Genomic DNA, 16,702 nt, shown 5'->3' with positions numbered 1-16,702 from the left:
ATCCAGCCATCTCATCCTGGGTCGTCCCCTTTTCCTCCTGCCCCCAATCTCTCCCAGCATCAGAGTCTTTTCCGATGAATCAACTCTTCGCATGAGGTGGCCAAAGTACTGGAGTTTCAGCTTTAGCATCATTCCTTCCAAAGAAATCCCAGGGTTGATCTCCTTCAGAATGGACTGGTTGGATCTCCTTGCAGTCCAAGGGACTCTCAAGAGTCTTCTCCAACACCACAGTTCAAACACATCAATTCTTCGGCGCTCAGCCTTCTTCACAGTCCAACTCTCACATCCATACATGACCACAGGAAAAACCATAGCCTTGACTAGATGGACCTTAGTCGGCAAAGTAATGTCTCTGCTTTTGAATATGCTATCTACGTTGGTCATAACTTTCCTTCCAAGGAGTAAGTGTCTTTTAATATCATGGCTGCAGTCACCATCTGCAGTGATTTTGGAGCCCCCCAAAATAAAGTCTGACACTGTTTCTACTGTTTCCCCATCTATTTCCCATGAAGTGATGGGACCAGATGCCACGATCTTCATTTTCTGAATGAGCTTTAAGCCAACTTTTTCACTCTCCTCTTTCACTTTCATCAAGAGGCTTTTTAGCTCCTCTTCACTTTCTGCCATAAGAGTGGTATCATCTGCATATCTGAGATTATTGATATTGCTCCTGGCAATCTTGATTCCAGCTTGTGTTTCTTCCAGTCCAGCGTTTCTCATGATGTACTCTGCATATAAGTTAAATATGCAGGGTGACAATATACAGCCTTGACGTACTCCTTTTCCTATTTGGAACCAGTCTGTTGTTCCATGTCCAGTTCTAACTGTTGCTTCCTGACCTGCATACAGATTTCTCAAGAGGCAAGTTAGGTGGTCTGGTATTCCCATCTCTTTCAGAATTTTCCACAGTTTCTTGTGATCCACACAATCAAAGGCTTTGGCATAGTCAATAAAGCAGAAATAGATGTTTTTCTGGAACTCTCTTGCTTTTTCCATGATCCAGCGGATGTTGGCAATTTGATCTCTGGTTCCTCTGCCTTTTCTAAAACCAGCTTAAACATCAGGGAGTTCACGGTTCACGTATTGCTGAATTCTGGCTTGGAGAATTTTGAGCATTACTTTACTAGCATGTGAGATGAGTGCAATCATCCCAGTTCCCCTCCCAACCATATTCCATAAACTTTTCCTAGCTCTGCCTCAGTCACCTCTTCCCCCTACACCTGGATCAGGATACAGCCCCCTCCTGTCCCAACAGGCCAGGCCCTACCTGCTGCTGCTGCTCTGCTGCTGCTGCTGCTAAGTCACTTCAGTCATGTCCGACTCTGTGCGACCCCAGAGACGGCAGCCCACCAGGCTTCCCCGTTCCTGGGATTCTCCAGGCAAGAACACTGGAGTGGGTTGCCATTTCTTTCCCCAACGCATGAAAGGGAAAAGTGAAAGTGAAGTCACTCAGTCGTGTCTGACCCTCAGTGACCCCATAGACTGCAGCCTTCCAGGGTCCTCCATCCATGGGATTTTCCAGGCAAGAGTACTGGAGTGGGGTGCCATTGCCTAACCATCTTTTAGGATTTGAAATAGCTCAACTGGAATTCCATCACCTCCTCTAGTTTTGTTCATAGTGATGCTTCCTCAGGCCCACTTGACTTCTTTGCATTCCATGACGTCTTCTGGAAAGGCCAAAGCAATGCCGCCATTGTTGGAACCAGCCTGGAACCTGTGGTGGAGCTTGGCTGGTGAGTGTTGTGTTTGCAAGTATGTGAGAGAGGAAGGCCTTTATCATTCTCTCTGAGATTCCAGAGAGTAACTGTGTGTGGTAAGAGGAGGGTGTGAAACCAGACGTGTGGAGGGAATTCGAACTCCTGGACTTGGTGACTGGGCCTCAAGGAAATTTTTGGAAATTTTCAAGTCGTCAAATTCCATTTGAAGCTTCTCAGTGCATTTATAGGCATGTTATTACATTGCTTATCCATATACTTAGGATAAGCTAAATCCATTTCGGGGTATTAAATATTGTGGGTATCAATTGAATTACTTTTCTGAATATGCTAGAAAAAAAAATTTGAGTCTGTTTCTTAGAAGGTACCACCTTTCCCATCCATGCTCTTAATGATATTTTTTATAATTTGATGGCTCCCACTGTGTTGTGCCTCAGTTTCCCTGAGTGAGAGCCATAAGCCATAGATTCTGTGAGGAGCTGAGAAAGTAGCCTGACCTCTTGTGAAGGTCAGACTACTGTAATTTAAGAAAAGTCACATTTGGGGTGTGTTCCCCAAGGGGGATATTTTTCTTCTTCATCAGCGAAGAGGTTTTCTTTTTCTCTCTGTGAGCTCCGGAAGCAGCATCTTGGTGGGGCTTGGAGCCAGGAGGGAGGAATCAGGCTGGTAAATTCCACCCTTAAGTAAGGTTCTTTCCATCTGCCCACAGCTGATTCTTCTGCTTCCTACTTAGGAAAATGTGACCCACTTAAGTCCGCAGTGAAGGTGCCTGGGGACACTGGTGTGTGTAACATGCACCCAAACCTCTGTCACAGCCAGAAGGTAGAATTTAAGTTTGCTCACTGACAGCTGTTGTGTTAGCCCTGGAATGTTAATCCTTAGCGAGAGTGTGGATGAAAGGCAGCAGCTTTTAGCAGTTGTGTTAATGGTCTCATCCATCAAATGACCCACTCCTCTTCACCTTTCTCTTGTCAGTTATACCCATGTCTGTGATAAGAAGTGGATATGAAGACCTCTTGAGAAGCAAGTTCCTTTTATTTATTGTATTTTTTAAAGGAACCTTTAAAACAATTTCAAAACTAAGGTACACATTGTAGAAAGATGGAAAAATATAATCAGACACACTGAAAGAAAAATTTAAATCACTTCTAGATTTTAACATAGAGGTAATCTCTACCTAAATCGGGTGTAAGTCCTTTTACACATGTTCCCCCTATGTTTGTAAACACATAAACATTTTTTTAATTAAAAAAACATGTTTTTAAACAAATATACAGTTGGGATATCAGCCTGTAAGCATGGTTTTGTGTTATGCTTTTACAGCTTATTAGATTATGGAAATTCTTATCATGATATTAACTCTTGTTCTGCATCATAGTATTCTAGTAAACTTGTGCACATGTGTTTATGTATATCTTTATGAAGTTCATATAACAGACTTGCGGAGCAAAGGCTATGGATGTTTTTAGGTTTGCTATAGTGCAGTGCCTGTCATTACTATCTCCACCATAATGATATTGCATAAAAAAACAAAAAGTATTCACTAATGATTGTCCCAAGTCCAAGCTCATATTATTTGCCACATGAGAGGCCCATAAATTGAGAGACAGTTGTTGGGGCAACGAATAGTGAATTTATTCAGAAAGTTAGCAGACTGAGAAGGTAGTGGACTAGAATTGCCAAGAACAATCTTGCCTGAGTTGGAATTCAGTCTTCTTTTATACTAAAAGGGAAGGGAGTGTGGTTGGTTGTTGCAAACTTCTTGGTGTTGGACTCCTTTGTTCTTGCAGCTGTCCATGTAGGTCAGGTCATGATGTTCCTGTGAACCTCCAAAAGATAAATGTTATTCTCTGTTTTGCAACTTTTTATCTCTATACAAATGGAAAAGTGTTATACCCTTAAAGGTCAGAGCCTTGAGAGTGGGCTATCTTATATATTTCAAGCTATAGGAAATATTCTTATCTTGTAGCAAAAGCTATAGAATACAAAATGTTAAAGTAAAAGAAACAGATTTAATAAAGAGTCAGATTTGTTATTCCTTTCTGTGGTATGTGATCATGGTGATCATCAGCTGTTGGAAACATACAATAGTCAATGCAGCATGATTGCAAAATAAAATGACAAATACTGCAAAACTTACAGAACTTCCTGAAGTTGATGAAAGTGGTATTAGAAATCTGCTTGAATTTTGCAAAACAGTTCCACTGTGTTGCAGCAGCATTGGACTAGTTAATGATTAAAGATCTGAAAATGGACAAAGCTGATGATCCAATAAGTGTTTCAGGAGAGAGTAAGTTTAGGATCAAAGGATTAGGAAGGCAATGAAGGCCTCACACGCTTTTTTTGTTGTTGTTGTTGCTGCAAAAGATGTTCTTTATGATGGATTTCGAAAATCAAACATAAAGGGTGCCATATCATGCAAGATTGTGGGAACTATGTCCCTTTCCTCTCAACTCCAACACTGATTCATTCTTTGTTCCAAGAATTAGCAGAGATGCAGTTACAGCATAAATCTTGTGAAGTACAAGAGCAAATAAATTTATTTCAATACTTCTGACTTGACTTTTATTATTTGTTTGTGTATTGCAGTATTTCCCCAATGAAATTTCCATTGCTTCGCTTGGCCTTCTCACCATGATGGCTTCTCTTGTGGGCTTCAGTAGTTGTGGTGTACAGGCTTAGTTGCTCTGAGGCATGTGTAATCTTCCCAGACCACAGATGGAACCCATGTCCCCTGCACTGGCAGGCAGATTCTTATCCTTTGCACCACCAATGAAGTCTTGTCTCGATTTTAAGATAAAACCCCCTGGAGAAGGAAATGGCAACCCACACTCCAGTATTCTTGCCTGGAAAAGTCCATGGACAGAGGAGCCTGGCGGGCTGCAGTCCATGGGGTTACATGACTGAGCATGTGTGCATCAGGGTGGAGAGTGATGGTTTGGTAGCAATAAACTGGTAGAACTAAAAAAAAAAAAATTATAAAACCCCAATCAGAGTTTTCCCTCATAATTTACTGTGTAATTTTGGACTTAGTTTTAATTTAGATTCACTTTAAGTGATTGTTTCCTGAGGCACGTGATTGTCTATGTAGAAAATCCCAAAGAACTTCTTTCCCCCCAAACTCAGAACTATGAAGTGAGTTCAGTAGGGTTTCCAGATATAAGACACACACACAAATATCAGTTTCTTTAAGCTAGCAATAAGCATGTGCGCCCCCAAATTGGAAGTACAATACCATTTACAATTGCTTAAAAACAAAAAGAAAGTAGAAGAAAAATTTATATGTAAATCTAACAAAACATGTACAGGACTTGTATACTGGAAACTATAAAACAAGAAAGAAAGAAATCAAAGAATAAATAAATGGAAAGACATAATTTATTCATGAATTGGCAGAATCAACATAGTAAATAAGTCAGTTTTCCCCAAACTGGTAAATACATGCGATTCCTATCCAAAATTTTAACTCTGGCTTTAAAGTTAGACATACAGTGTCCTAATTATTATTTTTGCAAAGCACTGTAATTGCAGTATTTCCCCAACGAAATTTCCTTCTTTTGCTCCCCTCCACCCCTACCCCACATGTTATGGGAGTTTAGTTCCCTGACTAGGGATTAAACCGGAGCCCTCGGCCCTGAGAGAGTGGAGTTCTAACCACTGGATTGTCAGGGAATCCCCCCCCAGTGAAAAATTCTAAACACCTTATGGGTATATAATTGATGTATAACAAATTATACATATTTAAAGAGTCTTGACATATGTGTACACTGTGACACCATCGTCTGCATCAAGATGATGGACATGTGCCTTATCCTCCAAAGTTTTCTCCTGGGCCTTTCCAACATGTCCTACTGCCCTTCTGTACCTCCCATAAATCCCACCTCCCTATCCCTGTCTCTGTGCTGGTCAGCTTTCAGCCACTATAGTTTCATTTTTAGCTTCTAGAATTTTGTATGAATGGAGTAATGGAGTCTACACTTTGTGCTCTGACTACTTTCACTCAGAAAAATTATTTTGAAATCCATCCATTTGTGTGTGGTGTGGTGTATGTGTGTGTGTGTGTGTGTTTGTTAATAGTTTATTTTAATCTTCCCTGGTAGCTCAGTGGTAAAGAACCCCACCTATTCTTTAGAACAGGAAGGAAATGGCAACCCACTTCGGTATTCTTGCCTAGGAAATCCCATAGAGAGAAGAGCCTAGCATGCTAGGGGGTCACAAGGTCAGACACAACTTAGCTACTAAACAACAAGTATTATGTTATATGAATTTACCATGATGTGTTTGCCCATTCACCTGTTGATGCTCATTTGGATTGTTTTCATTTGGGGGCTGTTACAGATAAATATGCTGTGAATATTTGTGTTCAGGTTTTTATGTGGACATAGGTTTTCATTTCTTTTGAGTAAATATATCAAAGTGGAATGATTGGAACAAATGGATAATTTCTTAACTTTTTAAGAGACTGGCAAACTCTTCCAAAGTGATTGTGCTGTTTTACATGATCACTAGCAGGTGTGAGAGGTCCAGTTCCTCCACCTCTTGGTTAACACTTGGATTTTTAGCCATTGTAATAGGTGTGTCAGTGATATCTCATTATGTTTTAATTACTGTTCTCCTGATGACTGATGATGTTGGGCATTTTTCATATGCCTGTTTGCTCTCTGTATATTTTCTTTGGTGACATGTTTGTCTTATATTGGTTCTTTAAAAATTGGGTGATTTCTTTTTAGTGAAGATAGATTTTATGTATTCTGGACACAAGTCCTTTTTCAGGAATATGATTTTCAGATACTTTTTCTCAGTTGGTGGCTTTCTTTTCATTCTCCTTAATAGAGATTTTCAAGGTGCAGAAACTGATGAAATCCAGAGTATCATTTTTTTTCTTTTATGGCTTGTGTTTTTGTGTTGACATCTAAGAAATCTTTGTGTAAACGAAGGTCACAAAGATTTATTCTTATGTTTAATTCAAAGTTTTTATGATTCTACTTTTCGTTCCTTCTTTGATCCAAAGAGATTTAGGAGATTTAGGAGCGTATTTAGAAATTTTTCTTCTTTTAAATTGTATTAATTTTAGAGATTTATGAAATTGTGGCCTGTTCCTTTTGTGCTGTAAAGGTGTGGGCTGATAGCGTTGGGAGGCAGGGGAGAGTGGATGGTAGAAGATGAAGAACAGGCATGCATAGGTACAATTTTTGTCTAGATTGCATTTTTGTTTTATTTCCTCCTTATTTTCTAGAGACCAAACACCTCATGTTTACCCTGGACTAAATCTTTCTTGTCTTCAGTTCAGTCGCTCAGTCATGTCCAAATCTTTGCAGCCCCACAGACTGCAGCATGCCAGGCTTCCCTGTCCATCACCAACTCCCGGAGCTTGCTCAAACTCATGTCCATTGAGTCGGTGATGCCATCCAACCATCTCATCCTCTGTCATCCCCTTCTCCTCCTGCCTTCAGTCTTTCCCAGCATCAGGGTCTTTTCCAAGGAGTCAGTTCTTCGCATCAGGTGGCCAAAGAATTGGAGTTTCTGCTTTCTTTCCAATGAATATTCAGCACTGATTTCCTTTAGGATCGACTGATTAGATCTCCTTGTAGTCCAGGGGACTCTCAAGAGTCTTCCCCAAAACCACAGTTCAAAAGTATCAGTTCTTCGGTGCTCAGCTTTCTTTATATAGTCTAACTCTCACATCCATACATGACTACTGGAAAAACCATAGCTTTGACTAGATGGACCTTTGTTGGCAAAGTAATGAACATTGGTCCTTTACTCAGAAGTGCTCTCTCGTTCTCTCTGACCCATTCATCTATCCAGTCTGTCAGAAAAGCCTATGTACACTACACAGTACATCTGGAATCCATGTGCTTCTCATCATCTCCTAGTGCTATCTTTCTAGTCTGAACCACTGTCATTGTTTAATATTTTATTTTGCAGTAGGCTCCTAACTAGTCTCCCCAGCTTCTACCTCTGCCCCCTTCAGTCTACTCTCAACACAGCAGTCAGAGTGATTCTTTCAAAGGCATGTTAATATCACTCCTCTGCTCAAAACCCTCCCAAAATTTCCCATCTCACTCTGAGTAAAGACACACGTCCTCAGGGGGCCCTCAGGCCCTGCATTATCTCTGGGCTCCCAAGTTTCCTCTCTTATCAGTATCTATCTTGCTGATTCTCCTCTAGCCCTGCTGGCCACCTTCCTGTCCCTGGAACCTGCCAAACTGCCTCTGCTTCAGACCTTTGCGTATTCTTTTGTTCCTCTCCTGGGAATACTCTTGCTTCCCTTAGGTCTTTGCTTAAATGTGTTCTTATTAAAGAGGCCTTCCTCAACTCCTCTTTACAAAACACTAACTGCCTCCCTCTTATTTATTTATTTTTAATTTTTCATCAAGAGGTCTTCCTCAACTCCTCTTTACAAAACACTAACTGCTTCCCTCTTATTATTTTTTATTTCTTATCAGCACTTATCTGACACATTACACAGCTTCCTATTTGTTCATCGCCTTTCTCTCCTTATAGAATATAAGCTCCTAGAGGGCAAGAACTATGCTTTGTTCATGGCAGTTACCACAGAACTGAGAGCAGGGCCCCGCACACAGTAGATGTATGGAGTTGGGTGCTCGAATGGGTCCTGTCTGAAGGAGTAACCTCAGGGAGTGTTTTACACAGTAATTTGTAACAATCTTGAGAGATTTAATAGAATCAAGTCCAGCAAAAGGTAATTGTGTGTGTGTGTGTGTGTGTGTATGTGTGTGTGTCTGTCTGTCTGTCTTGGAGGTGGAGATGGGAAAGGGGATGCTGGGTGGTGAGGATGGTACAAACATGGAATGTTCCGCAAAGCCACATATACTGTTTAAAAGATAACAGCTAGGTGAGAACTGTGTTTGAGAATAAATAATTCTGGAAATAAAAAAATGACACTCTGGTTCAATTTATCAGTTCATTATGGTTTTTATTTATTCAACATTAAGAGGAAAAAACATCTCAAAGCAAGTGCCCCAGAATAGCACATTTTGTGCATTTCTTCAGGCCCTTGGCAGCACCAGGCAGGTGTGTTCACTCCGCACTGACTTTTGTATGAATCTCCCGGCTCTTCATCCTCAGCTTGTTGACCTGGGACTCGGCAATGTCAGCCCGTTCCTCAGCCTCCTCCAGCTCGTGTTGGAGCTTTCGGAGTTTGGCGAGATTAGTGTTGGATTGTTCCTCCTAAGAATAAAGTTGGGAGAATTAGACTTCGTGGTTCTTATTGCACTTGTCTCGAAACAGGACTATTTCCTCAACTCAGATACTTCTTTCTTATGGTCTGTTTGTCACATTTGACTTCAAATCCAGACCGAACTTGTAGCTTCAATTACTTTTTTTATTCTAAAGAATGAAAGAAGGAACAGTTTTGAAACGGAAGAGACAGGCTCATTGTGCCCAACCCATGTATATATGAAATCAGTTTACCAGGTATGGGTTGTGTGGAAAGGAGGAAGAGACCCGTCTATGGTCACAGAGGTTAGAAAGTAAATGTGAGATCAAATGATTAACTTTGGGAAAATTCCACTTAATTTTTTTTGCCATATGTTTTGACTCTGGTATACAGAGATGGGAGAAAAATTGGGCTAGGAAGAAAGTAATGCCCTCTGTTGGTTGGACTTATTTCTGTGCTGTCACTCCCTTTTGTGTTCGCTTTTCTTATCTCCTACCTACTACGTTGTGTCTGGAAGAACAGGGAACAAACAACCAGGAAAGATGAAGCTGGAGAAACTTCCAACACAGCCCAATTTGCTATAGCAAGTGTGCAGGGACAGGCCTCTGCTGATGACACTGGTTAGTGAGTGAAGGGGTCAGTTGGGGTAAAAGACTTCTATCTGGCTTTTGGGAATACTTGATTTTGCCCATTTCTAGAGGGAGAGGAATATTTATCATGGTGTTAGATTTTCTACTGGGGATTCTTTGCAGCTATCAAGTAAGGTGGGTTATTTGGAATTTTCTTTTTCTCCCCCAACCCCTACAAATTGCTTAATAATAAAAATATCTCCTCTTGAAATCTTATTCCATAATTAGAATTTGGGAGTAAATTCAAATTTATATCATCTCTTAAGAATGATATATTTTTACTTGTCTCTTTTTTTTGTCATAAATCCTGGGTTTTTCAAAATTAATTAATTTTAATTTGGAGGCTAATTACTTTACAATATTGTGGTTTTTTCCATATATTCACATGAATCAGCCATGGGTGTACATGTGTTCCCCATCCTGAATGCGCACCACCCCCCGCCCTCACCTCCCTCCCCATTCCATCCCTCAGCGTCATCCCAGTGCACCAGCCCTGAGCACCCTGTCTCATGCATCAAACCTGGACTGTCAATCTATCTCACATATGATTATATACATGTTTCAGTGCTATTCTCTCAAATCATCCCACCCTTGCCTTCTCCCACAGAGTCCAAAAGTCTGTTCTTTACATCTGTGTCTCTTTCTAATTAACACATTCTCTTAATACCACAGAAGTTTTACTCTTCCCTCAAGGGCTTAAAGATACGTACAGCCTCCTCAGCTTGTCTCTTGTATGATTTCACCTTTGCTTGTAATTTATCTACTAGGTCCTGCAACCTGAGTACATTCTTGCGGTCTTCCTCAGTCTGGAAGTTAAAAAAAAAATGGTTTGCATTCAATCCAATAAAATAAACCCACTATAGGTGGTGACATAAATCACTTTGATATGATGGCAGGTGAGCCTGGGGTAAATGTGGTTGACCCTGAGGCTTCCTTCATAGTATTAACAGTAGCCACTCTTGATAAGTGTCTACCATGTGCTGGCACTATGTTAGAGTTATATAATTCTTTAATCCTTACCTCCCTGCTCTGGTGAGTAGAATTTACAGGCGATTAGTGTTAGGTAACCTATCAGAGTTTAAAAAATAAGAGAAGCCAATACCAGTTGACCTGGCCTTGAAACCTATATTCTTTCTTCACTTATGCTATTTTAAAAGATATTCCTGATTTTTGTGGCTTAGAAGAGTGCCTGTGATAGGTGATTGTGTCATTTACCCCTTGAATATATCAAGCTAATGTGTAGCTATTTCTGAGTGTCACACAGTCAGTAGGTTTTCTCTGGGCAGGAAATCTGGATATTCTAGAAAGCTATTCTCCTTACCTGGTAGGTGAGTTCCTTTACTCTTCTCTCATGTTTCCGTAAACCTTTGATAGCCTCAGCATTACGTTTCTGCTCACTTTCAACCTCTCCTTCAAGTTCGCGTACCTACAATCAAGAAAGATACTTAGATAGTCAGTCTTGGGGGATATTAATTGACTCATGACCTACTGATGATACTGGGTGGATGTCCTCAGCCCCAGGGTAAGGATGGGAATCAATATACAAGAAGAGAGAAGGGTTGGGGAGTGACTTTTTCCCTTCCAAGTTCAGAGATTGAGAGCCCCACCCTGGCCTCCAGCTTCTGGATCTGCTTCTTCCCGCCCTTCAGGGCCAGCTGCTCAGCCTCGTCCAGGCGGTGCTGCAGGTCCTTCACCGTCTGCTCCAGGTTCTTCTTCATCCGCTCCAGGTGGGCGCTGGTGTCCTGCTCCTTCTTCAGCTCCTCGGCCATCATGGCCGCCTGATTAGTAAATAAACCAATACAATAATCCTGGTAATAGCAGGTAACACACAGTATCATTAAACAAATGCTCATTTGCTCACATCAGTGATTGCCTTCTTGGCCTTCTCTTCTGCATTACGTGATTCTTGAATTACTTCTTCCACTTCACTCTGGAGTTGTGAAACATCATTTTCCAGTTTCTTCTTCGTGTTGATCAGGCTGGTGTTCTGTTAAAAGTAGTGGAAATTTATAAGACTAGTAGTTTGAACACTTGGGATTTTATTGATGTCTTACTTGTTGGCTCAAGCAGGGGACCTAATAGTAAGATTTCACTAAAAAAATGTTTGTTCCATGCAAAATGTTAATCATTTGCAAGGTTTGTCCCATCCCCCTGATTGCCCATCTGATTTGTGTGTGAGGATGTGTGAGGTTCAACAATGCCTATATTAATTAATTGCTCTTTCAATTATATGTCAAACAGACATCACTAGTATTCTATCCTTGAAACGTTTGAAAATAATTGCTTCTTTTTGTGAGAGCCTGGCACTGAGAGTTCTTCTATTAGAAGGAATCTATTTTCTGTTAACTTGAATGTTTTGCTCCCTTTGGGAATACTGAATAGTCATTCAGAAGAGTACTTCTGAAAACATTTTCTTAAAATTTCGCCTGGTGGTTCCCTAAGGGAAGCAATACCACCTCAGTGGGTATTTAGAAACTTTTAGAGGTGGATATTTTTGGTTGTCAAAATGACTAGGGTATTTAATGCCTGGGCAGGTCAGCGATGCTGAATGGTGTGCAAGGCAAAGGGATCGTAAGCACTGTAGTGCTGAATGCTGGTGTGCTTCTGATGAGAAACATTAAATGGAGCATTTTCAGATGGTGTGGTCAGTGTAGAATCTTTATTTAAGCTTATTCCACATCATGGTTTTCAAAATAATCTAAGGACTCAAGCCCTAATTTTAAATAAAAAAAGTAATACCCCTGTCCCTTTTTTGGTAGAAAATCTAAAAAAGAAAAACAGACACCAAAAAATCACCTATAATCTCATCACTTCAAGATAACTGCAATTAATATTTTAAAGCATCTCCTCCATCCTTCTGAATATACACATATTTATAAAAATGGAGTGGGGCTTCCCTGGTGGCTCAGTGGTAAAGAATCCATAGGCCAAAGTAGGAGATGCGGGTTTGATCCCTGGGTCGGGAAGATCCCCTGGAGAAGGAAATGGCAACCCACTCCAGTATTCTTGCCTGGAGAATCCCATGGACAGAGGGACCTGGTGGGCTACAGTCCATGGGGTCACAAAGAGTTGGACATGACTTAGTGACTAAACAGAAGCAGCAGCATCACAGTATACAGCATTTGTTCGATATGAGGGTGTCACCTGGGTGTGCAGGAGCTGGACGCGCTCACTGGCATCCAGGAGCTCCTGCTCTGCGATCTTCCTGCTCCGCTCTGTCTGCTCCAGGGTGGCCCGCAGCTCCTCGATCTCAGCCTGCAGCAGGTTGGCTCTGCGTTCCACGATTGCCAGCTGCTCCTTCAGGTCCTCCTGGCCCCGGAGAGCATCATCCAGGTGGAGCTGGGTATCCTGTTAGGTTAATAAAGAGGCCTTAGACACTCTAAAGAAGGTGTGAACATCCTAGGAGATGAACCGGAAGAATGGGCTGGTACCAGGAAATGACAGGCCTGTCATTTGAATGAGCATGAAAATGGTGATGTTACCAGCTAGGGATTCTTGTTGTGTTTTATGCCATCAACTGGTTATTTCTCACGTGCTAGGATCCTTTATGGCACATTTTCTGTATGCTCTACCCATCACTTGACATCTCTTTTCTCACTTGATCCTCAAAAGTAACCCTACGAGGTGGTAGTTTCATTCTTATTTTGTGGAAGAAATAGAAGTTCTGAAAGGTTAAATAATAACTTGCCTAAAATCAGGCAGTTAGTAAGTGACAAAACTAAGACTCAACCCCAGGCCTTTTGGTGCCAAACTCTTCTAATTTCTCTCATATCATATTTCTGGGCTTCTGGGTTTTTTCCTTTTTTACATAATATTTCTTTAAAAATATATTCTATGTATACTTAATTTAGCTCTCTCATACTATGAATTGCTATAATTTGTTAAAGGGGAAAAAAATGGATGGTTTAACAAGCTGTTGTGATGAACGGGAGACAGGTCACATCCCTCACTCATCCGGGCTGTACAGTGGACCCATCTACCTTCAGGATCCCTTGGGTGTTCCTGTAGTTCCTCAGGCTCTCTGCAGCCAAGCGATTGGCATGGTTCAGCTGGATCTCCATTTCATTGAGGTCTCCTTCCATCTTCTTCTTGACTCTCAGGGCATCATTCCTGCTCCTGATCTCAGCATCCAGTGTGCTCTGCATGGTCTCCACAACTCTAATGTGGTTCCTCTTCAGCTGTTCAATTTCCTCATCTTTTTCAGCAATTTTCCTGTCCACTTCAGACTTGACCTGGTTCAACTCCAGCTGGATACGCAGGATCTTTCCCTCTTCATGTTCAAGAGATGCCTTAACAAAACAATGATCCATTAATAATGGAAAATGACTATTTGGAGGATATTCCCTTGTGAGCCAAACCCTTACTAATATCAGTTTGTCTAATTTTACAAAGTACAATACAACAGCTCTAGGACTCTGCTAAGTAAATCATTCTTCTGTTTATTTAGTCGTGGATTTTAGAGGGAAGCTCTGTAATAAGGGTGCTTTGTAAAGTATAAAGTGCTGTACTAATTCCTATTGTAGGAATTCTCAGTTTTAAAACATATATATATTTCTGATTACAAAATATATGTTCACTGCATCATGTGGGCATAATTTATAAAAACAGATAAAACCTTCCTATCGTGCCTCCACTCAAGAGGCACTATTTTAATGTGGTGCATTTTCTCCTAGTTTTTTTCCCTGTATATATATACATATTTAAGTTCAGTTCAGTCGCTCAGTCGTGTCCGACTCTTTGAGACTCCATGAACTGCAGCACGCCACGCCTCCCGGTCCATCACCAACTCCCAGAGTCCACCCAAACCCATGTCCATTTACACATGATAAAATTGTATACGCAGATATATGTTATGCTTTAAAAATTATCCTCTACCATAAATATTCCCCTGTATTAATTACATTTAAAAGCTGTATAAAATTTCATCATATGGATATTCCATAGCTTGAATCACTTTATTTTTGGATTGGATATCTTGTGTTGAAACTTTGCCTCCATTTAGGACAGTCTTAGGGGATAGATTCTTAGAACCAATAGGTCATAGTATTCCATTTTTAAGACTTTTGATAACTGTCATCAAATTGCCCTTCATCAAGGCTATATGAGTTCAGATTTTCACCAGCTCTGTAATGATGGATCCCTTTCATAGTACCATTGCCCAACATCATAATATGTACCTCTGCTTCCTCTAAAGCAGCCTGAATCTCACATTTCTCTTGTTCCACTTGCTTCTTTATTTTTTCCAGTTCATGTATTTGCTTCCCTCCCTCAGCAATCTGCTCAGTGAGGTCAGAAATCTCCTCTGTGGGTGAACAGAAGGGACAAGAGGTCAGAACATGGAGAGGTCCTGCCAAGGCCACATAGGGTAGAGAAGTTCAAGTGCACTCACGCTGCAAGTTCTTGTTTTCTCTCTTTAGGGTTTCAAGTTGGTCCAGGGACTCCTCATAGGCATTCTTGACTTTGAACAGCTCAGTGCTGAGAGAGCGGGACTCCTTCTGGGAGGCCTCAAGCTCAGCCTGAGTTTCCTCATACTTCTGTTTCCATTCTGATAGGACCTGAAAAACAATAAATTGTCAGCTGATGGAGAAAGGGAGACTTAGTATTAATAAAACATGGGTGGAGTTTGTACAGGCTGAGCCACCTTGTCAAAGTTCCTCTGCTTCTTATCGAGAGCTGCGCAGGCAGCATTGGACCTCTCCACGTCGAGCATGAGGTCCTCAACCTCATTCTGGAGCCTCTGCTTGGTCTTCTCAAGGGAGGCGCATTTGGCGTTCACCGCTTCTACGTGTTCCTCAGCTTCCTGCAGACGCTGGGCCAGCTTCTTCCTGAGAAGTTAGCCAGGCAGTTAAGGGGAGAGGTCAGGAACAGGGGCAAGTGCTAAGCTCTCAGTCCCCTCTCATAATCCTAATTCTGAACTATGGAATAGACGTCAAGTAGCACGGCTTTCAAAACTGTGGTAGCCAGAACTGCTTTCTAGATGGATAAACTATGAAAAGGTCCAAAGTGGTGAACGGTTGAACTCAAGGTTTTTGTTTTTGAATTCTTAGAGGCCATTGTTGGAGCTGATGTTGTATGTATCTTACTGCATATGGTTTGAGGACTTGGAGGCTTCTATTGAGTATGGTAGGGAGAATGATTAGCAAGGGTAATTCTATTGATTGATGTATATCTCACCTCATTCCAAAAATGATTTGAGACTAACTGTTGGGCACAGATATACTGGGCATATTCTTTTGCTTTCTCAGACTTTCCATTTTATTTTATGTACTTTTTTCCTAGAAAAATAGCCAGTTTATTTTAATCATATATATTTGGAGAGTCTCACCAGGAAAAGAAAGGAATAAATCAGGACAATTCATGCAGTCTAAGCAAAGGCAGGGTTCCCCCCGACCACTTCTGATTGTCTACATTCTTGCTTTATTCCCAGTTGTGTGCCAAATATACAAGCCTAATGTATGCAAAACCCTTAACCCTGATGCTCTAGAAGATTTACTGAAGGTCTCCTTTAGTCTGTACACAGACTAAGGCTTTACTTTATTCAGACTAACCCTGGACATTAGGCACAGTTTGGGTGGCCCCCATTGTGAGTTTTAAGAGATCTGTCTTTGTGCCTCAGTACTTAAGAAGGTGGTCTCTGTCATCAGAATGTCTGATTCTAATCCCAGCTTTACTATTAATCATATGCTCTTGTGTTAGTTGGTTAACTCTCACAGTCTCAATTTCCTCATCTGTAAAACAGGGATACAGATAACAATGCAATGTAATATTGTTATGAAAGCATTTAAATGTTAATATGTAATATATATTAGTATTGGAGACATGGTATACACTCAGCAAATGTCAGCCTGTGTTATTGTTATGTTATTATCATCATCACAGATCTTTCTGGGAGTTGCTCAGCTGGGAAACCAGTCATTTTCCTCTTCTGGAGTTCACAGTACACACTTGGCCTCCTCCAGCTCCTCCGTGCGCTGGATGGCGTCCGTCTCGTACTTGGTCCTCCACTGGGCCACCTCGCTGTTGGCCTTGGACAGCGCCCTCTGCAGCTCAGCCTTGCCCTCCTGCTCCTCCTCGTACTGTTCCCGCAGCAGGTCGCAGTCGTGGCGGGCGGACTGCAGGGCGTGGGCCAGGGCGTTCTTGGCCTGCGGAAGTATGAGTTCACTGACTTGAATTCA

The 16,702-nt window shown here is 41.3% G+C and overlaps 1 protein-coding gene across 1 annotated transcript in view; it reads right to left on the bottom strand.

Annotated features, from left to right (window-relative positions):
* Window positions 1-8,629: 8,629 nt before the first annotated feature.
* The window catches only part of MYH8 (myosin heavy chain 8), a 28,565-nt gene continuing 20,492 nt past the window's right edge, over window positions 8,630-16,702 (bottom strand). Inside the window, exons 29-39 of the mRNA XM_040243345.1 lie at window positions 16,473-16,669; window positions 15,169-15,352; window positions 14,917-15,082; window positions 14,705-14,829; window positions 13,508-13,816; window positions 12,672-12,875; window positions 11,389-11,514; window positions 11,135-11,305; window positions 10,849-10,953; window positions 10,238-10,333; window positions 8,630-8,909 (exon numbers count right to left, since the gene is read on the bottom strand). Coding sequence (XP_040099279.1) covers window positions 8,760-8,909; window positions 10,238-10,333; window positions 10,849-10,953; window positions 11,135-11,305; window positions 11,389-11,514; window positions 12,672-12,875; window positions 13,508-13,816; window positions 14,705-14,829; window positions 14,917-15,082; window positions 15,169-15,352; window positions 16,473-16,669 — 1,833 coding nt within the window. The 3' untranslated portion in view covers window positions 8,630-8,759. The remainder of the gene's footprint in view (window positions 8,910-10,237; window positions 10,334-10,848; window positions 10,954-11,134; window positions 11,306-11,388; window positions 11,515-12,671; window positions 12,876-13,507; window positions 13,817-14,704; window positions 14,830-14,916; window positions 15,083-15,168; window positions 15,353-16,472; window positions 16,670-16,702) is intronic.

Source organism: Oryx dammah, unplaced genomic scaffold, assembly GCF_014754425.2.
Source record: "Oryx dammah isolate SB20612 unplaced genomic scaffold, SCBI_Odam_1.1 HiC_scaffold_8, whole genome shotgun sequence".
Classification (NCBI taxonomy): Eukaryota; Metazoa; Chordata; class Mammalia; order Artiodactyla; family Bovidae; genus Oryx; species Oryx dammah.
Note: the sequence above shows the minus strand (reverse complement) of the source record. Positions and strands in the feature narration are given on the sequence as shown.